The sequence below is a fragment of the Haliaeetus albicilla genome, chromosome 19 (assembly GCF_947461875.1).
Source record: "Haliaeetus albicilla chromosome 19, bHalAlb1.1, whole genome shotgun sequence".
Lineage (NCBI taxonomy): Eukaryota > Metazoa > Chordata > Aves > Accipitriformes > Accipitridae > Haliaeetus > Haliaeetus albicilla.
In genome coordinates, this window is record NC_091501.1 from 105716 (window position 1) to 129100 (window position 23385).

General features: G+C 48.9%; 1 protein-coding gene across 5 annotated transcripts; it reads left to right on the top strand.

Annotated features, from left to right (window-relative positions):
• Nucleotides 1-1222: 1222 nt before the first annotated feature.
• Nucleotides 1223-22750, top strand: LOC104312899 (suppressor of cytokine signaling 1). Of its 5 annotated transcripts, none has more exons than XM_069807067.1 (3): nt 1225-1804; nt 11792-11916; nt 15220-22750. In XM_069807067.1, the coding sequence occupies exon 3, from the start codon at nt 15286-15288 to the stop codon at nt 15967-15969; it is 684 nt and encodes a 227-aa protein (XP_069663168.1). In that variant the 5' UTR covers nt 1225-1804; nt 11792-11916; nt 15220-15285; the 3' UTR covers nt 15970-22750. The 5 variants fall into 5 exon arrangements, with proteins under 5 accessions (XP_069663171.1, XP_069663168.1, XP_069663169.1 ...); XM_069807068.1 differs by lacking the exon at nt 1225-1804 and adding an exon at nt 1897-2028; XM_069807069.1 differs by lacking the exon at nt 1225-1804 and adding an exon at nt 9153-11585.
• The last annotated feature ends 635 nt before the right edge of the window (nt 22751-23385 follow it).

Consider the following 23385-nt stretch of genomic DNA (forward strand, 5'->3'; position numbering starts at 1 on the left):
ACAAACAATCTCTGAGCAGTGAGGCTGTTTGTCACTTTTTGCAGGCAAAGATGAAAAGGACAAATAAAAGGCAGAATTAGACTAGTCCATTCAATGTTAAGGCAAGGTGGCTGGTAGAGTCTATGAAGTCACCCAATAAACGCTATAAATATCCACAGAGGGAAACGGACTCCCTACTAGGCAACTGTAAAGCAAACCACAGGATATTTTTCAAGCTGCCATCCAAAAATACAAAGAAAAGTGTGACAAGCCTACTTAAAAACCAAAAATGGAACAGATGAGCACTTTGTCTCTGCTGTGATTTAGGGCTCCAGTGGCAGGTCCTCCCACTGAAGCCTCCCTGAAAAAGAATGAAGCGCTTTGCCCAGACTCTTATGGAGGTTCAGAAATTCTTCTGTGGCCAGCAACATCTTCATGCTTGGTTGAAAGAAAAAACAAGGACTGATGTCTCAATACTCAGTGGAACATCTAGCAAGGCTGCAGATCAGATTCAGTGGTGTGTTTCTGACTGCTTCGTGCTCCCTAGCAATGCAAAGCAGCTGTAAAGCTTTTTTAGTCAGCTGCGCAACCTGGAGTTACAGCTGCTTTGCATCACCAGACTGGAGCAGAGCAGCCAGAGCATGTCTGCATTGGTGTTTGCATACAGCTTTTTCAACAGGGCAATTCACCTGGCAGGCATGCACCAGGGAGTGCACGCAGCCGTCTCAGTGGGATCTGGAGAAAGTATACAGGTGAATGAGAATGCTGATGATCCAATCCAGTCATAGCCTAATTGCAGGCTAGGCCTTTAACAGCTGTGGGGTTTGTACTGAATTCCAAAGTTTCTCTTTTCTCCTATTTCATCTATTCTCTTTGAGCAGTAACATGCTTATGGTATGCACCATGCGGTGTGCTACTTGTATTTTACATCATAAAATTTCTGCATGTTTTCCCATTTTTTCCCCATGATTTCCAGTATTTTCATTCAACCCCCCAAGGCAACAGCGTGTGTTTTTAGGCATGCTCTTCAAGTCTGCGTTATGCTGCCGGACGTGCTGCACTGCCAGGGTGACCGGTGCCCTTCTGGAGGCTCCTCCTGTAGTGCTGGAGAGGAGCTGGGAGAACTCTGGTAGTGAAGGTGAAGGCCGAGACAGCCTTCCCTTTTTGCGGCTGGTGGAAAGGGCCCTCGTTTGCTGGCTCTGCTGCCCCGGGCCTGTGGATAGAACCCCGCCCCGGTGTTTCACAGCTCTGCTACACCAGCCCTGGGCATAGCCCCAGCCCTCCCCGGTGCTTGCGAGCTCCGATGCCCCAGCCCAGTGTTGGAGAGCAGCAGACGGTAACTGGGAGGAGGGGCAGAGCCCCGGTCCCCCGCTGTCGCCGTCGGGGGACGCCGCCGCCTCCCCAGGGCGACGCGTCCCCGGCGGGTACTGGGGGCAGTGGATGCTGCAGTGCCGTCCCGGTGGGGTTCCTCTGCCGGTCTGCAGCGGAGGGGCTTTCACAGCCTCTTTTTTTTCCTTTTTCTCTCTCCCGCCCTCCTAGTCCGGCCAACTTTTCTTTTAAAAAAAACCAAACTTTTTTCTTCTTTACTTCCCCCCCCCCCTTGCAAGAGCCACGCTGTGGAAAGACGGGGTGGTGGAGGAGGGAGAAACCCCTCCCCTTCCCCTCCCCCGTGGCTCCTTCCTCGGAAAAGAAACACTTGGGGGGTTTCCTCCCCTCCACTCCCCTTCCCTGCGCGCCGCTCTGCTCCCTGGAGCCGAAGCGGCCGCCGCGGCGCCCGCGCGCCCCGCTGCCGAGGAGGGCCCGGCGGACAGCCGCGCCGCCTCCGGTAAGCCGCGCACGCCGGCCCCTTTGTGAGTTGAGGGGCCGGGGGGGGAGGATGCGGAGCGCGGCGGCGGCGGGCGACAGGACAGCGGGGCCGCCTCCGTTTCGCTTTGGGGCGGGAGAGCGGCGGCGGGGGCAGGGCCGGGCAGCGCCGCTGTCGCCCCGGCACTGAGCGCTCGCTCGCACTGGCGGCAGCGCCGCCCGCCCGCGGCCCCGGAGGTGCCGAGAGTAAGTTGTGCGGCGTTAACCGAAAACGGCCTTTTGGGCGGGGGGGTGGTGGGCTGGTGTTGTCTGTCTGTATCCTCCGGTCCCCCCTTGTCTTCTTACAAGGGCGGGAGCCGGGAAGTGCAGCCTCCCCTCTGCTTTGGCTCCGGGGGTGTCGGGGCTGTTGCTGGCTGGGGAAGAGGGAGCGTGCTGGGGCTTGGGGTGCCTTCCCCAGGAGGGTCAGGGGAGGATTTGGGATGCTGGCAACTCACTGCCGGCCCTGAAGGGAGCCATGTGCCATGCTGGGAGCAGCCTGAGAGGCTCCGTGAGGCTTGGGGCTTGTCCTGTTGTCAAGGTGTTCTCCACAGCATCAGAGCAGGGAGATGCTTGTTTTAAAGTGAAACCTGCAAATTATGTAATGTCTCAAGTGGGTCTGTAGGGAAGCAGATGCACGGGTCTGGGGAGCGGGTAACTTGGTCTTCATGCCGCTTCTTTCCCTTCACATGAACCACTAGAGAAGTGGTGTGCAGAGCGTTACGCTTAGTCTTAGCTGCCTGCCTGCCAGAATTGAAGGCGTTACGGGGAAACGGGGTAACCATGAAGCAGGAGTGTACGTGCCCATTGGGGTTGCCCTTGAAAGGCAGAGGCACTCACCGTCCTCCAGACCTGGCATAGTCAGAACGCAGCCTCACACCTGCCTTTTCTCAGAAGATCGGTGCTGCACGCACATGAAAAGCCTCGTCGGCAAAGGTTATCGCTAAAACCTCCTCCTTTATGCAATCTGAGTCATGGTGCTCGCAGCCATGTAGGATCAGCTACTCACTTTTTCCCACAAACACACACGCTTTTACTGAGAATTTTGGAATAGTTACCACCTGAAACCTCAGCTTGTGTTCCTTATAGGATGGGGTTTTTTTCCTTTTTTTTTTTTTTTTTTTTAATTTAGTTTAAGTGTGTATTCCTTCCTGCTCAATAGAAGCTTGGAAACAGGATCTGGATGAACCCTGGAGGTAACTGAGAGGAACTCAAGAATGTTAAATTAATGTCCCTGGTTTTTTTTCTTCCCCTGCATGGGTGAAGGAGGGGGATGTGGCTTGACCATTGTTCTGGAAAGTTGAGGGTAATGAGTATTGTTAGCAAGCTGCTATTTAGGACTGTGTGGTCCAGACAGTGCCGTTTGCTAGTTCTAGTCCTTGCAGCTCTCAGAGAACTTAAATGAAAAACCCAGTCACATGTTGACCACTCAACTCTGTAAAATGGGTGGGTTCAGAAATAACTAGTTTCCTCATGTTTCATTCCCTGTTGACTGTGCCCTTAAGAGGGTATGCAGACATATCTTCTTTCTCCAAACAATTGTGACTGCAGTTCAGATGCTGCGTGAACGTCAAATAGCCTGTTCAGTCACAGCAGGGCTGTGGTCATGTGCTTAAAAATTATGCACATGCACAGAAGTTTGTGGGACTGAGGCTCTATTATCACATAATGTTGGTCTTGGTTGAATCAAGTTACGACGAGATGTAGCCAGTTGCTGCAGATGAAGCCAAGCTTTGTTTCTGTGTTCGTGAGCGATTCTGCTGGGTATGTGATTTAAAACGTAGTTGTTGAAGTATGGATTCTTGTTCCCTCTAGAGTGGAAGGCTCTTGGGCACAAACCTGCAGGATTACTGGGGTGCCAACCTCCCACACAGGTTCCCATCTTTTCCTGAGCTAGACTGGGATCTGGGCCTTTGTTATTTCTGTGCTTCTTGTTATCATTCAGTATGTCATATGTCCTTCAATAACCTGGCTTGCTTATCGTTTACTTAAATGTAGTGGGGTTGAGAGGCAGCACGAGGCTTTTGTTTAAGATTGCATTGGAAGGCACAGGTAAACTATACTGGTGTCCCAAAAAGCAGGCATAGAGGAGCACCAGGGAAAGGCTGAGCTTCTGCAAATCCTCCCAGGTGTGTGTCCCTGCCATGTCTGCTCAGAGAGGGCCAAATTCAGTTTCCAGATGACAGCTTCAAACGTGTAGCCAGTGCCTCTTACCCTCAATCCAGCTGGGATTTCTGTGAAGTTGGTGGTCGGTTTGTGCAAGGATAGAGCTGGAGTTGGGTGGTGTAAATTCTTAGTTGCTGTTGCTAATACTGTGGTTGCATTGCTGAGAAACAAAGGAGAAAATGTGCCTTTGGAGCTATGTTTCTTCCCTTGCTCCTCTTTCTCTCCGTCCCCAGTGGGGTTTTGCTCTTTCCTCCAAGTCTTTCCCTGCAGCTCCTCGCCACCCCAGTCACCCCCTACCACCCACAGGCTTCTCTCTCCTGGTTTCTTCTATCTTAGTTTGGTCAGCAATAAACAGATAGTGCCAATATTTAAATATGACATCATTTGGATTGGGTTGACACTATGGTTAGATTAATAAAAGCTGTGGGGAGGTGGCATGTTCCTGAGCCATTATTCCAGGCCGCTGTAGACCTCAGCTAGCGGTACTTGCCAAAAGCTTGCAAGCCAGGGGAGGTGGGCACCTGCATCTCTTTCTGTAAATGCAAATGTGGATGGTACAAGAGCTGAGTCTGCCATACAGGGATCATCTTGTTACAGAGTAAAGGTATTAAGAGTGTGTGTCATTAGGAGGCATCATATATTTATTTAATGCAACTAAATGCTACATTAATTAGATCCTTGATTACATGTAAATAGAGGCAGAAGGCAGGCATGACATCAACCTATCCTCTTCTATCCTGTCAATCTACTTCGCTACTGCCTGCTCTTCTGATTTGCATTTGTGCATATCCTGCCGCCTTCTGCCTCAGTAAAGCATTTATTAGCTCACCATTTTGCTGAAATCAGTCTCGGACCCTTAAAAAAAAAAAAAGAAAAAGTGCAGTGGTGTTTGATGTAGCAGGATTTGGTGGCTTTGTGTTAGTGAGTGGTCAAAATGACTCGAGTAAAATGCATTTCCCCCTGCCTCGACCAAGTGCAAGATTTCAAGTTAAGATTTAGAAGTGAGAGGTATAGAAAGTCCTACTTTTTAAACTTCTGGGAATCTCTGCTTCTGTTTGATAGGTATTTAATAGTATAAAAATGTTAATGCAGCTTCAGTAAAATTGCTAAATGCTGGTTTTATGTTGTCTTTGGAGACTTTAGAGCTGCCCCCTTATTTTTGTCCTCTTCAGTGGAGAAATGAAAAGGCCTGTGTGCACTTCACAGGAAATGAGTGTCTGATACAGGCTTGCAGGCTGCACATTTCCAAGAACTGCTCTCAAGGTATTTTGATAATGCACATTCTCTCTGCCTTCTCCCTTCCTGCTCCCCATGCGCTTCTGTGCCTCTCTGCTTGGGTCTCAAACACACGTGAAGGACGAGGGAAAGAATTGAACAGTGCGAATATTAAGTTTGCAAATAGGCTGCTTTAGCTTTACATCAGCTCTCTTTGGGAGCTGTGGCTGGCAAAATTGGGTTGTCAGCATTCAGTTCCCTTTGTCTAAGCAGAGGGGTTTTGTCCTCCCTGTCATCCCCTGCAAATGCTGAAGAAAAATTTTGACTTCAGATTGTGACTTGTCCAACAGAGGTTTTTTTGTGTGTGTGTGATTCTGCAGTTCAGAAACAGCTTGGGTCTACTTTCACACTTCCTCGGTAGCAGAGTTTATTTGGAAAATTAGGCTAAGGCTGTCAGGGAAGAAAATAAGTGTGACTATTAGCAGCTGGAAAGTGTCAAAGATCTCCATTCCTGTTCCTGCAATCTGAACTCTGTAGCTGGGCTTTTGTGTGGCTTGCTGATGGTGCCTTGCTTAAAGCTGAGGGGGGTTTGGCATAGGTTTGCTTGGGTCAGCACGCTCATGGTGATGAGCACAGATGCCCGCAGGAATGGTTTGATTATGTTTTTTGACAGACTGGCAATGTTTTTCTTAATCCATGTAATTCTTCGTGCATATTTGAGTTCTTGCTTGTTTTCTGGTGAGAAATTTTGGGATGTGGAGGGAGGGAAGCTGGAGCTGGAGAAACATTCTCGAATTGCTCCTGCTAGAAGTTATGTTCATCCTCTGAGGCCCAACTAAGTGACACAGTGGACTAAGAGCCCCACTCAAAGGGACGCTGAGACAGAGGGAATGTTTCTTTCTAACCTCATTGCTACAGTGTTTCTGATTCAGAGCTGCTTTAGCAGTAATCACTGAAATGGCCCATTTGTGTGGTATGTACACCAATATTCAAGTCAGCAGATAAAAGCAGGAGGTGCTGTTCTTTTTAGTCATTTAAAAAATGAGGAAAAAACAGGCTGAGCTGCTTTAACTACTCTGCAGCAGGTCCATAGTTGATTCCCTGTAGTGACTTTATAAACCTTTGTTTACTTCTTCAGTTTTGCACGACTAAAGGATGTTTATGCCTTGTGCTGGGCTCCCCTTAGTCTTATGTAGAGCTTGAATGGTTAAGACTTAGCTTAAAAAGGTGATGCCAAAAAACCCCCAGTCCTTTGCTGCTGGATCCCTCTGCCTAACGTCTGCTAAAGCATAGGGTGGTGAGTACTTCACAGAGACAAAGCAGAGACCTTTGAGAAAGAAGAGAAATGAGACTCCTCAGATCAACTCTCTCACTTTCCCCAGCAGCAGCATTTTAATGTCTATGTGATGGGAGTTTTTCCTTTTATGAGTTTTAAAATTAGTTACTTTTCAATCTCAGTCACCTTTGAACTTCCTCTCTTCTAGTTTTATGAAAGAGCATAAAAAGAACGGCCTGATTGTACTGTATCTTTCTCTTGCATCCCCTTGTATCTATCTGCTCTCTAAACTGAGCATGAAGTTTCTCGTCTTTCTCTGTCTGAACACTTACATGTGACTTCTTATCACCCATCTTTAGGCCCATCCCCTTTGTTTCAGCTCTGTCTGTTTTTAGTTAAGGTGACTGGAACTGAATATATTATCTCAGGTGATGACATTACTGTTACGTTCCCACCCATCCATTTGCAACCTCACGTTTGTGCTTACTTCTTGGTTTTTAATGACCGCTTTTGCATTCAGAGCTAGAGCTTTCCTTAAACTCTCAGCACAGTTGCTCTGCTCATTCATTGGCTGTGCAACTTAATTTATTGCTCTTCAAAATACAGACCCAGTTTGTTTTCCTACAAGTCTGTGTCCACTTGCATCTGTCAGGACAGAGTCTTGCCTGACCTGCTGGTGCTTGCCAGCCTGCAGAATTTTGAGTGACCTCTGACTTCTCTGGCCTGCAGAGAGTGAAATGATTTTGTCACTGGTTGCCCCTGGGAAGGTGATGCAGGGCTAGCTGCTTTTCCAGCTGGCTGCCTAGATTTAAGTACCGTGAGGCTGGAAGCTGCTTGCTGGGGGGCAAGGTTAAACCTCTTTGTTTGAGGTGGTGTGGGCAATGGCAGCTTGCAGATGAGGGGAGAAGATTTCTAGAAAGGGACCTGGGTTGATGTGTGTATTTGCATGGGGAAGGGAGCCACTTGCACGTGAGCTGGGCTACTTGTACCCACCAACCTGTCACGGAGAGGGATGCTCTTCAAAGTGGGCTGGGTCAATCTGGGAGAAAGATGTAGTGGCTGGAAGGGTGGCAGAGAGGTGATGGGATGTGCAGGGGCTGAAATGCCTTGGTTTCCTCAGGACACCCCTCTTCCACCTCCCATCACCCCAGGGTGTGACTGCTCCTTGTCTTCTATCTACTTTACAGGCCCTGGGGTGCTGCTGGCTCTTTACCTCATGCACTGCGTCTTGCTTTTTGACTTGCTTCTGACATGGAGGCTTTGGGAGAGTGCAAGGCATGTCCCAGCAGCTGCCTGCTTATGTAGCTTTTCTGCAGTGTCCTCATCCCTACTTGCTGGTATCTCAGTCAGCTAAATGATTCCCCCAGAGGTTTTCTGTTTTTGATAAACTGAAAATGCCATTTGTGTTCTGGTTTTTGTTTTGTTTTGTTTATCTTGGCCACCTACTGTCCCAGTTTCATGACAGCCATCCTCATTTAAATTTGTTCCCTACCATCAGTAATTTATATTCCTTTATATCAGCTCCAGCAGAGTTAGCTTTTCATCTTCTGAAGGATTGTTGAGGTTGTAGAGAGATTTGGGCAGGGACTGTGGATTTGTAGTGTGTGTATTTGGTGCCTCTGATCCATGGCAGAGGTCCTTGCAAGCTGTCATACCTACAGCTGATACTTGCGGTGTGACCTGTGTTGTCCCCTGAGCCTGTCCTCTTAGGCAGCATCTCTGCTCCATCATTTCTGGGAGGTCTGCACACTCTGTCACTTTAAGATTTCCTAAATAACCTCTCATGACTTAATTTTTTCTTTCTTTTCACTTTTGACTCTCAGGACTAGTTTCTTTATTTTGTGTGTTGGAAATCCCCCATTATAAAACTTAGAGTTGTGGTGTGTTTGTGCTTTCTGACCCTCACTCCTTCCTCTGAAGGCAAGGTAACTAGTACTGCTTAATAACCCCTCGCATCTTCTGAAGCTGGTCCTTTTTAAGAGCCAAGGGAGGATCTCTCTCCTGTGCCTCTGTGCTCTGGCTTGCATCGGTTAAGTGCCTGGGACTCTTCTCTAAAATCCTAGTTCTGATCATGATACTGAACCAGTTTTAGCTGCAGACACTGCTCATTTCTTAGAGTTAGCTGCTTCTTTGAATTTCTTTCCTGCTAAATGCGATGGTTTTGATAAGAGGACACGGCCATCACAGGGACCGCTGATGGCCTTTGCTTCTCAGGATTTACTTGTTTCCTGAAACGGGGTGCTGGAACAACTGAAAAAAGTCAATTTAGCTGAGAGGCTAGAACGGAGGAAACATACCTGTGCTGCTGGTCTAGGGATGGGGGGAGCTGGCAAGGCTGAGGAGCCGTGGCTGGTGGATGCAGAGCTCTGCCCCCAGCAGAGGGTGAGGACACAGCCCTGGGAATCGCTGCCCCATTGCCACTCATCCCCCTCTTGGCAGGCACATGGGAGAGAGCATTTCCAAAAGGGAGCCATGAGGGACCTGTGCTGTCTTGGCCTCTTGCTTTCTCCTTGTTGTGCCCTATCCCCATCTCCTCATTTCTGCATCGAAACTGGGGAGAGCCCTGGCCACCTTCCCAGAGGGCTGCTTCCCCACCCAGCAGGCAGCGGGGAGGGAGGGAAGGCAAGGCAGCCACACAGGGGCTGTATTCACCGGCCGAGCATGAGGCTGAGAGTTTCCATAGCTCTGCTGCACTGACATTCGCAGGGATGGCTGCTCGCTATGAAACTGCAACGGTCGGGAGCGAGGCTTCCCTTGCTTACCAAAAAACACTGTTGTGTTGGCCAGAGGTAAGCAACAACAACTCTCTTCCCTTTAGCCATGGCAGGATAGCCTCCGCTGCAGCTTTGAAACTTAGCAGTAACGCATCCTGATTACCTTTTTCCAACTTTTTTTTTTTTTTTAATTCTCTTTGCCGCAGTTACAGAAGGGGAAAAATAATTCAGGCTCTTGAGCCAGAATTCAGTCTCCAATAGAAGCTGTTCCTTGCCAGAAGTCAATTGGTAGTTTTGGTAGTTTTACTTGCTGTGGGACAAACTGTAGTTGCTGGCAGCTACTGCACGGCAGCCTTTGAGTTCAGGGAAGTGATGTGGCTTCTCTGTTATTCAGAAATGTCAGGATTACAGTTTCATACTGGGCTATTTCTATGAGGAATGGGCTGTTTCATTTGGAAGTAGTTGTTTTGAATGTGCATAGTATTTCCAAGGTGTGAGGAAAGGACTCTGAAAATGCGGTCTTTCTTCCAGCTCTTTTGGTTAGTCCAGCAAAAGCAATTAGCTTCCCCTGTGAGCTGCCACTTTCCTTTTTTTTTTTCTTTTTTTTTTTGAAGCATGTTATGCAGAAATCAAACTTGCTTGCAGACTTTCTTGTCTTGAAGAATAGTCGGTGCCCATCACACTGTCTTGTGGGTTTTCTTGGGGTAAAATCCTTTTAGCCTGTATCAGCAAAGTGTCATGTTAATGCAGAAAACACGTCATAGAAAAACATGGTAAGAAGTACAAAACCTAAATATCAGATCCATGGGAAGTTATTTGTGGGTTTTGAAGTATGTTCTCCAACCCCAAAATGTTGGGACGGGTTTGATAAGATCAATCCTCTTGCAAGGTGTCCAGCAGCTGTTCCCCAGAACCTGCATCCAGGATCTTCCTGCTCAGTGTCTTTACTGCATGGAAGCAGGAACTGTAACAGTGTGTGTGCTGCCTCAGTTTATTTTATTTTACTAAATATTGCATCCTTGAATGCTAGTTGTATAGGGAAACGCAGTTTTGGTTTGGGGTAGGTATGTGTGGTGTGGGTTTTTTTTCTTTTTTCCACATATTCCCTCACGTGTCAGTCATAATGGCAGCCTTGCATCAGACTGTTTATAGCCATGTGTAAAAGATAGAAGGAACTGCAATGTCTCCTAGGCCTGCTTTGTGCTGGAGAAATTGGCTGTGATTAACATTGGTCCTCTTAGCTGAGTTGCGCCACATTCCTTGCCTAACCACAGCTCCCTCTCTGCTCTTTGGCACACGTCTGTCTGCATGTCCCCTGCCTTTCTCTTCCCGCTCCACAAGCCCTTTCTGGATCAGCCTTGGTTACCTTGGCCGTGGTAGGGTGCTTGTGACGAGGGACATTGGTGTGGCCACGCACTGTGGTGGTGACGGCATGGTTTAAACCAGCACCAGTGTGTGGCAGATGGTGGCGGCCACAGGAACCAGGCTGGCCCACCATTAAAATGCAGGGCTGCATGCTTGGCTCTTACCAAGGAGGTTTCTTCCAGCTGTTTGCTTGAGCTTTCCTTTGAAACATTCTCTCCAGCCACAAATCAGCAGGCAGTGCATTTCTGTGGGATGCAGACGTGCAAGCAAGAGATGTCTGCTCAAGCTCTGCTGCCTGGAATGGGGATGCTGCTGCAAGGGTTTGCAGGGTACATGAGGGAGAGCTTTTCCAGATTATCCCAGCCTCCATCTACTGCTCTGGGAACTGTGGGATTGATAACTGAGAGATGTTGAAGCTGAATGGAGTGGGTAATGTAGTAATGAGATAGACGTGCAGTTCTGCTAGCTGCAAGTCGACGTGGCTTGTGGGGTGTGTGGCTGGTCTGGGCTCCACTGGGGGGGATGCAGAGAAGTGATGTTAAGTAATGGAGCGTAGGTATAAGCGCAGCCTTACAGGGACCGCCTCTGAAAGGCATGCGGAAAGCTGGGTTCTTTTTTTCAGCTTGCTGATGGATCCACTGACAGACCACAATTGCACATGTGGTGGTCTGCTGCTCCAGTGGGTCAGCGGGTTTAGTTTTCCATCCACAAGGTGAGAAAGAAAAGCCTTGAGAGCCGGGGAAACGGGGCAGAAGAGTGCAGGCCAGAACAGACTGGGTCGCTATTTGAATAACTCAGCAGTGAATGGCTACGTACGAGTTTTCAGTTAAGATCCTCTAAATGTTGTGTGTTGCATCGAGCACAAGTTTGAGTTTGCTGTTCTGAATCCTTAAGCTTATTCCTGTTACTGTTATCTCTTAACCTTTGGGGTTTATGGTTCCCACTTCCAGAAGGTGATGGCAACTTTATGGTCTTTGCATTTGTCCTTAGGCCGTCTGTGAGCTGTTGGGACCTAATCAGCTCATGGCTTTGTAAGTAGCAATAATAATAATAACAGCAGCAATAATCTGTTGTCTCTGTCATTATCTGATGTGCTGTATACATGCTTCTACAATAATACAGGTCAAAGAGGTTGAGACAGCCAACCTGTCCCCAGATTTGTTGTATTTTAGATCCACATTATGGTGAACTAATGAGCTTAGTCACCTGTTTGATGGACTTCTCTTTCTTCTCAAAGGATGGATCTGCTCTTCAGTAAAGCTTTGCAAAAACTGGGAAGTGCCGCATTGAAGCTCTTGAGTTTGGACCACTTCCAGGCCTGACATCCAGAAACTCATCCCTATGGGTGGTAAATATAAAGAGGTAAGCTCTTTCAAGTGTCCTGGAGGAAGAGTGCAAGGACGCATCATAGCTGAGTACTTAAAGCTGCTGTTGAACATGCCAGATTTGTCAAGCCCTAGGGTGCAGGGCTGGCTTGGCTAACACCAGAGGCTGCGTACAGTCCCCTAGTTACTAGAATTGTCTCCTTATATGAAATATGCTGCTTTGCCTGGGTAGTGAGCGAGGAGGAAGGCAGGATGCCCTGCGTCAAGAGCACTTATTTTGAAAAGCTCTTGAACTTGCAGTAAATCAGAAGGTCTGGGGAAACTTATATAGCCTTTTAATTAGTGGGACGCCAGCTTTTTAGGGTATGCTGCTTTGGCTTGACTGTTCTGTATGCTGCTTTTTGTTCTGACTGTCTTGCAGTAGGGAGGTAGTAACATGTTTGGATGTTGGGGTTTTTTGGGCTTTTTTGGAGCAGGGGGAGGGAAAGCAAATTGCGGTGTGGCAAATCAGAAGCAGAACTAATTGTGCATGTGTATTCCATTACACCCCAGGCTGGTTTATTCCTAATCCTGAGAGTCTGCTCATTCTTCTTGACGTGGGAGGCCATGTACACATAGGACCTGTTGACCCACTAAAAGTGAACCTTAAAGGTAGTATCAGGAAGCACTTCTAGAGCTAATATTAATGTAACTAACACTGTGCTGCAGGCCAGGCAGTCATCTGTTGGAAATGGGTCACTGAAGCTAAACAAATTCACGCTGTCTGAGGCTCTGACCCATATGTAGATTTCAAACCGAGTGAACAAATTGTGAGGGTGCTATTTTTGCATTTACTTTGAATTCGAAACAATGACACAGTCTCCATTCTTAGTCAGTCAGACTTCTAGTAGTAGTGGATTTTTCTTAAAGGACTTGGGAGAATGACTCAAGGTTGAAAACTGGGACAAACAAGTTTGTTTTTTTTCTGTCGGATGGCATCTGCAGCCTTAAACAAATTATCTATTTGTTTGTTATTTTTAAAACTACCCTGGAAATGAAAGACAGCTGCCTGCTTCTGTTTTCCTGCTTGAATTAATTTTCCAACCTAGACCCATGAGATCGGCAAAATTTCCGTTGGGACCCAAGAGAAGTTGCTGTTTGGGAAGAGTGGCTGCTGGTGGGAGCAAGGCTCCTTTGCGCTACCCTCAAGGCTATAACTGTAGCCCTGGAGGCATTTGGCAGGATTATGACCTTTTTCTGTAGTAGCTAATGTCAGAGGGCTTTATAGCTTCCTTGCCCAGCAGAGAGGAGAAGGAAAGGGACAGAGATGCTGCAACTTCTTGTGGCACCTACAGCGCTGAGTTTTCGGTGGTGATAGATGGCCCTAGTCGCTGCACGTGGTGACTGTGTTTACTTGCATTCTGCTCAGTAAATCAACTTCCCCTAAGATTTATTCTGACTTGCTGAACCATCTAAGCAGCTTTCAACTGCTGCCTTTTTTTTTTTTAAATGGAAAAGAAAAAACCCAACTTGATTAACTCCTTCCTACCCCTCCCACCTTTCTGTAAGTGTGGAATTTCCCTCCCGCAGTGACATGTAGCTAAAGGGCAGGATCGGCACCGTTCGGAGCGGTATCAGGGACGTTAGTGGCTTGTGGACTGCAAATCACAGGGCTGGAAACTGGAGAAACTTCCCAGGCTGCTCTTGGAAAGGGTGTTTATAGCTCCATGTATGGTGATGTGCCTGACAACTACATTATTGGTATTACTGCTTAAGTATTAAGAGATGTTAGGAGAGAAAAGATGACTGTAGGCAAGGCATTGCCGGGCAGATGCCTCCTTTCCAAAACCACCGTGCCTGTGTGAGGGAAAGACGTTTGGCCCTGCTGCTCCGTGTCTACTCCCCGGGTGCAAAGTGGGCTCTGCATGGCCATCTGGCTGGCACGAGCACCGAAAGGAGCATGTGGGTTTTGAATAGCTGGGAAAGGGTGCGAGATAAGGGGTATCTTGCAAGGAACTAAGCCTAACCTAAAGCATTCTCTCCAGAACAAGCCCTCCACAGGTCCTTGCACATTCCCTGGGGGGCTGCCTGCCTGCTATGAGCCCCGATGCTCCCGTGAGTCTGTGGTGGGGGGGACTGTTGGAGACAGAGAAGCGTGTCTCTTCCTCTGCTGCAGGCTGCGTGTCAGCAGCCTGTTCTGCTCCAAGCACAGCTGTGCTGTCAATGAGTGTCACTGGGTTAATGGAGTATGTCGAGGGACCGAGGGCAGGGTTTGGCAGTGAGCTACTGACTTGTCAGGCCTGGGGAAGTGGTATGTAACAGCTCAGCTTCTCACACAGAATGAGCGTCTGGCTTGGGGCTGTGGTTTTTATGTTTATGTGTATATATACACACACACATGCAGAATATGTATTTTTGTATATAATTGAAATGACTTGGATGGCTGAAAACAGACAGCCTGGTGATAACATGAGGTGCAGGGGATGAGCAGGGTCATGACAGTAAGGGATGGCACTTTGAACGCAGCGCATGAGCAGAGGATGGTGACTGGGAGACGGCAGCATTGTCTGCTGATGGAGGGAGATGTCCCTCCAGCAGAAACAGAAGTTAAGGGGCTGGAAGGGCTTGAACAGAACTGTTCCTCGGACATCAGCAGTGTCTGGTACCAGTGTTAAGTGGTCTCATTCATGGCAGTCCCAGCCCTCAAGTTGATGGTTTAACATTGCTTGAAGGGGTCTTGATCCGACACCTTTGCTTTCTCCTGACATAGTGAAACAGGCATGTCCTGGGATGAGAGAGTGGTTCATGGTGTTTGGTGGGAAGGGCTTATTCCCATGTTCTGCTTCTTCTAAGTCCTGTTGTCTGTCCTTTTGTCAGAGAAACGGTTGGAGAGGCGTGAGGAAACCTTTCTACCTTTCATTGAATGACAAAGTAAGCAATACTTTCCTGCTTTAGCAAGTTTTTCCCTTCTGATTTGGGGTGTCATTTCCCCTTGCCAGTTTGAAGGCCACTCTGAGAAGCCCCTAAACATCCAACAGAGGGAAACCTTGAAATACCAAGATCTGCTAGGTTCAAACCAGCCTGCTGAAGGGTGTGCTGGGGAGCCCCTGGCTGTGAATCATGGAAACCCAGTGGATGCAGAGCTCTGTAAGGTGCTACCTTGCATTGGTGGGGACCCAGCTGGAGCCCTTCATGCATGTATATCCTTAGTTGTTACTGCAGCTGGGAGTTGGTGATATACAGTAGCTCCTTGATGTACCCTCTTTGGTACTCTTGCTGGTCTTTGTCCCTTGTGAAGTGTCTTCACTTGCCCAGTTAGAGGAAGGTACTGGGTTTGCCTCACTTTCTTTCTGTCCTGCAGGCTGGATGCAAAGGAGGAAGCATGGTAAAGGCAGCATCTTCCCAGGATCCATGGGCTCTTTGAGAGATGATCAGAGGGAGGCCAGATGATCTGCACAACACACACACCACTGTTTCTCGTCCGCAAAGGCAGCATCAGAGCATTCTCCCCAGCCCTGCACCGCCCAGCTTGCCCGATCGTTTCCGGATGTTTCGCAGCTGCGAGTGGGAGGTCCTGGAGCGATCCCTCAATATCCTCCAGGCCAGCGACTTCTACTGGGGCCCCTTGTCTGTGGGGGAGGCTCACGCCAAGCTCCAGCGGGAGCCTGTCGGCACCTACTTGGTGCGGGACAGCTCGCAGGGGAACTGCTTGTTCAGCCTGAGCGTGCGGATGCCAACAGGGCCCGTCAGCCTCCGAATCTCTTTCCAGGAGGGCTATTTCCGCCTGAAGAACTGGTTTTCAGACTGTGTGGTCCAGCTGCTGGAGCTGGTGGTGGCGGGGACCCGGAACAACCCCTTGCACTTTGATGAGATGGGGGGAACCCCCCTGGTTTTCTCTGAGCCCCTGTGTCGGAGCCGCCGGGCAGTGCCCACGCTACGAGAACTGTGCTGCCGGAGCCTGCCCACTGGTGCCGTGACAGGGGATGGAGCAAGGCTGGGGGGCTCCTTGGGGATGTGCCCAAGGGAGGAGGTGGTCTCAGCCCCGGGTGGAAGGGGAGGGTCAGAGGGGAGTGTCGTCCCCAACCCCTCTCTGTCCTGGGCTGGGAGATGATGCCATGTGCATGGGAGACGAAGGGAGGTGCCTGTTATGTGGCTGTGCTGGTGGGATGCACACCACACCAGTGGGGCTGGAGCGGTTGCTGGGAGAGGAAGGGGAGGGCAGGGGGACCAGGGCTTGAACCCGCTGGCTGTGACAGCTCTGTCCTTGTACCTGCACAGCATGTGTGGCCTTCCCCAGAGATGTCTGAGGTAAAGCCAAATCTGAAGAGCAGAGATGCGCTCCCCCCCCGCCAAGTCCTGCTCTGTGTGCCATTTATAATTTATAAGCTTGAGAAGAAGGCAAGTTGCCTGTCCTCCCAGGTCAGCCCTGTGTTTTCCTCTACCCCAAAATGCTGAAGCTCGTTTCTGCTACAAATCTGCCCTCATGAAGTGGTGCAGCTGAGTCCAGTCCCACAGCAGTGCAGCTTGGGCATCGGTGAGCGTGACCCCTGTCCTGACCAGATACCCACATAGCCGTGGTGGAGTGAGAGCACGTTTTGCTCCTTGCAATGCGAATGCAATGCGTGCCATTTCAGAGGCCAGCGTTTGCACTAGAGGGAACGCGTTGCAGCCATGTATAATACGTGCAGCTTCATTGGCTTTGGCATTGCTTTATTTAAACAGATTTTTGGGAGTGCAGATGAGTTACGTTATACTAAGGGCATGGTATTCCTGTAGAGGTAACCCTGGTCTGGAGAGTTGGGTCTGAAGAGATGGGATCCAGCGCCCTTTCTTATGCTCATCTGATAGTATGCTGCTGCCACCTACAGAGCATAAAAAGACGTTTCAGTTTTGCCTCCAAAAAGGCAAAGAATCTTCTATTATATGACTTTTAAAAATTTTAATAAATGTGGTTTTATACTTATTTTTAAAAGTCAATGAGTACATGACAATATTTTCATTCCCTTGCAGTGTTGGAAACCCGGTTAGTTTAGTGGCAAGACACAGCAATCAAACTGAAACCAAACAAGTGCATTTCTTATAAAGACCAAAAGCAGAACATAAGTGAATGGTACTAGCTGGGAACAATAAACTTAATTCATCTTAGAGTGTAATCAAGTAAAGAATTTTCTAAACAGAAGATACTTCCTAAAAACTTAAGGGTGAGATTTTCAGCAGTATTTTTAGTACCTTAAAATTTGTACTGAGTGTTTGAAAGAAACATGAGTAATTCAAGATCCTAGAATAGGGCACAGCATCAGTGAACTTGAGCTGGTGAGGATAAGTACAAATGAGAGGAACAGAGTTGACTTAAATAGGGTTATGGTTCATTTCAGGGGTGCAGGCACTTTGAAATAAGTGACTGAAAACAGCTATGTGAAAGGAGAAATTCAGATACTGTAAAATTTGAGCCAAACTGTTTTGTGTGCTACCAAGCATCCATAGCCAGGCAGGCAGCCTGCTGAGCTCACGCTGACTTTCCCCTTCAGACCTGTACAAGGGAAAAAAGGCAAACATGGGGAGACATTACTCTGATTTGCTCTTTTGGGTTCAGGTATCTTATCTGAGGAACCAAAGCATGCGATCAGCACAGAGAGAGATACGGGGTGTGATTAATTACAGGAGCCTAACTTCAACACTCTGAATTATTCTCTGGAGGGCTCTGTTGCTCTGCTGATGGCAAGGTGCCTGGCCTCCTATCTCGGGGCATTGGCTTATGAACCAAGGTAGTTAAATAAATGCCAGAGAAGTGGCCATCTTCTTGCAGGCTGCTTCTCTTGCTCTCTGGGAGGCCAGGGGCAGCTCGGTGGCCCTGCAGCTGCTGCAGCTCTCAGCCCAGTGCAAAAGCGTGAGCTGGGATTGTTCGCTATCCCAGGGTTTGCGTGCACCATGGTGGCTGATGTGGGTATGGTGTTGCTTGCTGCCGGAGCTGTAATCTCATGCAGGGCCAGGGCAAAAAGCTAAGCAGGTAATTGCATCTGTCATGGTCACTGGGCCCATTAGAGGTGGTGAATTGGAGCCCTCAGATGCCCGAGTCAGGGTGTGATGCCCTGGGTGAGGGCTGGGGTGCCCTGCTTACCCCACGCAGTGTCATGAGGGGGGCTGGGGTTCAACCCACCCTGGGAGAATAGTACTGTGCATCCCCTGCTCAAACACATACCTGTCGCTCAGGGTTATTGGTATCTCCACCTCCTGAAGCAGCCCTGTCCAGGTATTGTAACCCATGCAAGGACCAGGGGGTCTTGGCAGACAGCGAAGCTGAATCCTGCAGGCTGCCTGGCAGCAAAGGCCAGCAGCATCCTGGGCTGCATTAACAGGAGCACCATCAGCAGATGAAAAGAATGATTACCTCCCTGTACTCACCATTTCTTAGACCCCAGTTAGAATATTGCATCCAGTTTTGGGCTCCCTGGTGCAACAAAAATGTAATAAATTGGAGTGAGGTTGGGATGGGGGATGACCCAAAGAAGCTCAGGGGGCTGGAGCACTTGCCTTGCAAGGAGAGGCTGAGGAAGCTGGGCATGCTCAGCCTGGAGAGGAGATAGCTCGGAGGGACCTAACAGCAGCTTGCCTGTACCTATGAGGAGGTTAGCAAGGAGCCAGGCTCGCTACAGTGCTATACAGCAGGAGAATGAGACACAGTGGACATAGGGGAAACAAGTCCAGGCTGGCTATGAGGACACCCTTTTTCCCATGAGGGTAGTCTGGATGGGAGGTGGATTGCCTGGAGAGGTTTTGTGGTCTCCATGCTTGGAAGTTTTCAAGACCCAGCTGAGTCAAGCCTAGAGCAACCTGGTGTATCTCAGAGCTGGCCCTGGTGTGAGCCCCGGGTTGGATTAACAGGGACCTCCTGGGGTCTCTTCCCCTGTGAATAGTTCTGTGGTCCTGCATTTTGATAGGGCAGGGAGGTGGGACTGGCCATGGAGGAGGTGGTGGGGCAGAGGGGGGGTGGACTCTGCACCGGGGGTGTGCTGCTGGGGTGCTGCACCAGGATAGTGGTGTGGTGTGCTGGTAGAGGGAAAACCTCCCGTGCTGCATGGAGCATTCCCAGGCCACACACATGCTCTGGGTGCTGCTGCCTGCCATGGATTTGGCCTGGTGTGGGACACCATCCCATTGTTCACCCTCAGTGCTCTTTGTGCAGAGCTGTGGCAGAGTGCAAGTCTACTGTAGCTCCTACACCTGCCCTGCCAGCCCCTGTTGGCATCTCGGGTGGCCCCGGGCACCTGTGTTTTGGGACTGTTTCCTGGCTCTTGGGTGAAGCCCCTGCCTCGATGGGGTCAGCCACACAGCTGCCCTCCCTCTCTGCCTGCTGCGGGAGGAGTGGGACTGGGTCTGCTGCCCCAGGCACCCTGCCTGTCCCCTCAATCCTTTTCTTCCTTGCGGGTGTTGTCGCCGAGGCGCCTTGGCTGCCTTCCCACCTTCCCTTCAGAAACCAGGGAGGGGGGGCAAGGAGCAGGCTAATTTCTTCCACGTTTATAACAGAGCACAGGAATGCTTCTGTTTTATGGCCACGGTTATAGCTCACTGAGGGAAGAGCTTTCCAACCGGATTGCTCTGACCTGGCTGTGAACTGTTCTCATTTGGCAGAAAATGAGCATCTTGAGTTGTATGGCTGGGGGCTGCAGAAGAGTCCTGTTTGCGGCCAGGATTGTGCTTTAGGAAAATTGCATAAAGGGAGGAGGAAATAGTTTGGATTTTAATAAAGTCTACTTTATTTTGTTAATTTACTTTTTTTTTTAATTGCACAGCAAGTGCTCATCTCCGTCTTACAAGTAAGTCAATTCCATGCAGGGCTGTAGCGAATTGATTTGAGATCTATGAATGAAAAACAGTGAATGACTGCCGAGCATTTTTGTATTATGGAAGTTTAAAGCACATTATGGGTGAGCATCCTCATTATTCCTGAGGAGAGGTCACTTCGCAGATCAGGATTGGTGCAAGAAAGGAAACCAATTTGGGAAGAACAGGAACATGAAAAGTGCATCAGCTGCAGCAGGTGTTAGAGAGTCCTTCTTTTTCTGCTTGGATGTTGGAAGAGAAACCTTTTTCTTTCAACTCTTGAGAAAAAGGTGTACAAAGCAAAAAGCATAAAGAGTTTACTTCCATGGGGTGACTGCAAACGACGTCCTGCTGCTTTCATTAATGAGTGGGAGAAGTTCACTTTAATCACTCTGCCTCTGAACCAGTCCCTCTGCCATGTAGGAGCAGCTCCTGGTGGCCTGTATCCAAGTGTTTCTTTTGGTGGCTCCTAAAGGAACTTACAAAGAAATTACAAACTTCCTGACAACCTCCTGAGCGCCAGTCGGGGAGTAGAAGAAAATTGTTTGCATTTTTATATGTTATGTTATACATTTCTCCAGCTGACTTACTTCAGTTTGTCGAGGAAACTTACACAGCCTCACAGATGGGTTTTTTCAATTGTTCTTCCCAACAGCAGAAGTTGAAAAGTTTAGTCCTTGTGAGAGGGGCTTCCTCTACCAGGCTGCAAAGGGCCTGGATTTCAGTCCCAACACGCCGCAGGCATCCAGCAGGAAACTGCTCTTCATGTGCTCACAACTAGCTGTCTGTTAGCAGTGCTCTGTGGCCCCCGGGGTTAATTTCCCAAAATCCTTCGCTGAAACTTGTTAATAACTTCCATATGTACCCATGTGTGTGCACAGGAGGGGCCCCACAGCCAGCAGCTCTTGTAATAATACTTGGTTACCTCTGACTTAAGGTATGCCATTAGGGACCTGCCTCAGTGGATTGGGATTCACCGAAAAACACAAGTTTGTGCAAAAGCATTTCAAAAAACATGTATTAACATTTGGGCATCCTCAGTGTTTGGAAATGAGCTCCTCCTAGGTAGTCAAGGTTCAAAATAAAACCTTCCGTGTACACACAGCTGGGTCTCAGTTTTGGACCCTTACCCTGATGTCCCTCTGAAAACCTGTATTTGCATCATTAGTCTTTAAAAGTGCTAAACCCCTTAATTTACAAGAATACCTTGGTTAGCGGAATGTGATAGCTTTGTCTAATTGAGTTGTTTTGCACCAATTCCTTAGATGTTTGGCATCTCTAAAGTTAGAATAACTGCAGGCACTGGAGCTTTCTGCCTGCCCTGCACCATTGCCTGGTGCAGCGGCACGGCTACTGAGGGCAGTGTTCAAAGAGAGCACGGGTGTCAAAGGGAGAGGGAGATGCGGCAGAACTGCTCTGTGACTCTTGATGCCTCCCTGCAGAGCTGCCCGGGTCTCTGCGTGCTCCCTCTGCCTTGTGATCTCAGCTGGGGCTGGCGGAGCTGGGGTTTTGATTCAGGCAAAGCAGAGTACTTCCAAACGCTTCCTGTGTAAGGGCTGACTCGATAGATTAGAACTTTTCAGCCAGAAAAGAGATGGCTGAGGTCTGCGGCAGAGATCCGTGAGGCCTAAATGCCATGGAGTAGGTGACCAAGTAAGTGTGTTTTCTTAAAGAAAACAAGGAGGCATCCAATGAAATACTCAAGTGCAAGACTCAAAAGAAACAAAAGGAGACATTTCTTCATGTGACGTATAGCTTAAGCTGTGGAAGTCCCTGCCACAGGCCACCAGCGAGGCTAACCTCTTTGTGGGTACAAAAAAGGGAATAAGGGTGATTAATAGAGCACCTGTGGAGGAGGAAAAGCTGAGTCGGGAAATAGGAGAGAGGTGGGATCCAGGTGCAGCTTTGAGCTCTGTGCTTTGTTGGGCACACCTCTGCTATGGCAGGAGTGCGGGAACAAGCCAGCCTAAGCGCAGTCTTAGACTCAACAGTATGGGGTGCAACCCAGGCCAGCAGCTCAGCAGGGGATAACTGTGCTGAGCTCAGAGCGTTCATGGAGCTCTTGTACCTGTGCTGGGGCGTCTTGAGGCAGAGGGCATGTCTGCATGTGGCAGACCTGTACACCCACCCATACAGTGTGCAGTTGCATGCCCTAGCAGCCGTTTGATGGCAGCCGCAGTGGGAGGAGCCCTCGGGCACTTCCTCCCGGCTCTCATGAGCAGAAAAATTGGGACACCCATCTGATGCCTGGAGGCAATCACCAGCACAGGCTGGGGAGAAAAATGTGGCCATGGTCCACAATGAGTGAAAGAGTCTGACTTGTCAGTGGAGGGCATCAGAGGAGGCCAGCACCAGCCCAAGGTGATGGCTGGGACAGCTCTGCCCAGCCATGCTAGCTGGGGCAGGGCTAGGGAGTCCCAGCCCAACTACTGTCATGTCAGAAAGGAGCTTTTGAAAAAGCCATGCAAAATGCTGTAAGCACTGGTAGCCCCCTAGATCTGCGTTTGATTCATCCAACCTAGAACAAACAACATGCATACACTTCTAAAGGAAGATTTTTTTGGCTCCTGGGCTACCTGCTCGCCCAAGACACCACCCTTGCTGTCAGAGCTCTCAGCCTTTGAGCTGGTCCCAGATGCCATTGAAATGAATGACCAGATTGTTGTTCCCCTTGGAAGCTTTTGGATTAGGCCCCCCCCCCCATTTCGTCAGGGCAATGTGAGCAAACATGGGTTTTCCACACTAAACGTAATCAAAACAAACCCTGCTCCCACTGTCTTGTGCAACAAATCATGCTGGGGGAATTGCTGGCATTCGGCATGATTAGCCCAAGCGCAGGTGCCTTCCAGCTCATAAACAATAGCCTAAAGGATTGGAGAGGATCACAAACAAAGCACTTACAGACAAGACAGCATTTTCAAAAGGGACTTGAGAGCTTATGTCCATTGGGGGTTTGTCTTTTAAAAATAAACCAGAAGTAAACAAACTGACAAAGGCAGCTCTGCAGAATCTAAGAGAATGAAAGTGAGGAGACTGGATGAAATAATACTTCAAAAATTAAGCTGGGGGAAACTTAAGGCAGAACTAATGGGTCCTTTTAAACTCAACAAAATGTGCCCACAGCCTTGGGGATGGGCAGGCACTGCAAACCCCACCTGTCCATGCTGATGAGGCCAGGTGGGAGGTGGAAGGGATGCAGGAGGAGACCCTGCTCAATTCACAGGAGAAAAAAAAATCCCTTAAAAAGCAGTGACAGCAACAAAAGAATTAGATGACTTGTGTTTGTTAAGTTTTATGGAGATTCAGTCTGAAAAGGACGTTCCCTGCTAGTGATGAATCGCTGTGAATTTCAGACTGAAACAGTTCAGTTTGTGTAAACCATAGTATTTGTATCATGTTTTTATTTGTGTTTTTTCAATCTCTTTTTTTTTCTAGTAACATTTTTGAATGTGGGCTGACTTGTTTCAAATTGAGTCTGTTTTCTCCTGGCCCTGGCAGAGTGAAGTAGCAAGTGACCAGCTTCACACCCAAGAGCTCCTGCAAGGGGCCAGCAAAGTTCTTGACATTGATGGAGGTGCTTGCTTGTTTAGATGCTATGGTGAACGGGAGCTGCGGCAGGAGCTTGCCAGCATCATTGTAACTGAGATGTTGTGCTGGTTTTGGCTGGAATAGTGTTGATTTTCTTCACAGTAGCTAGTATGGGGCT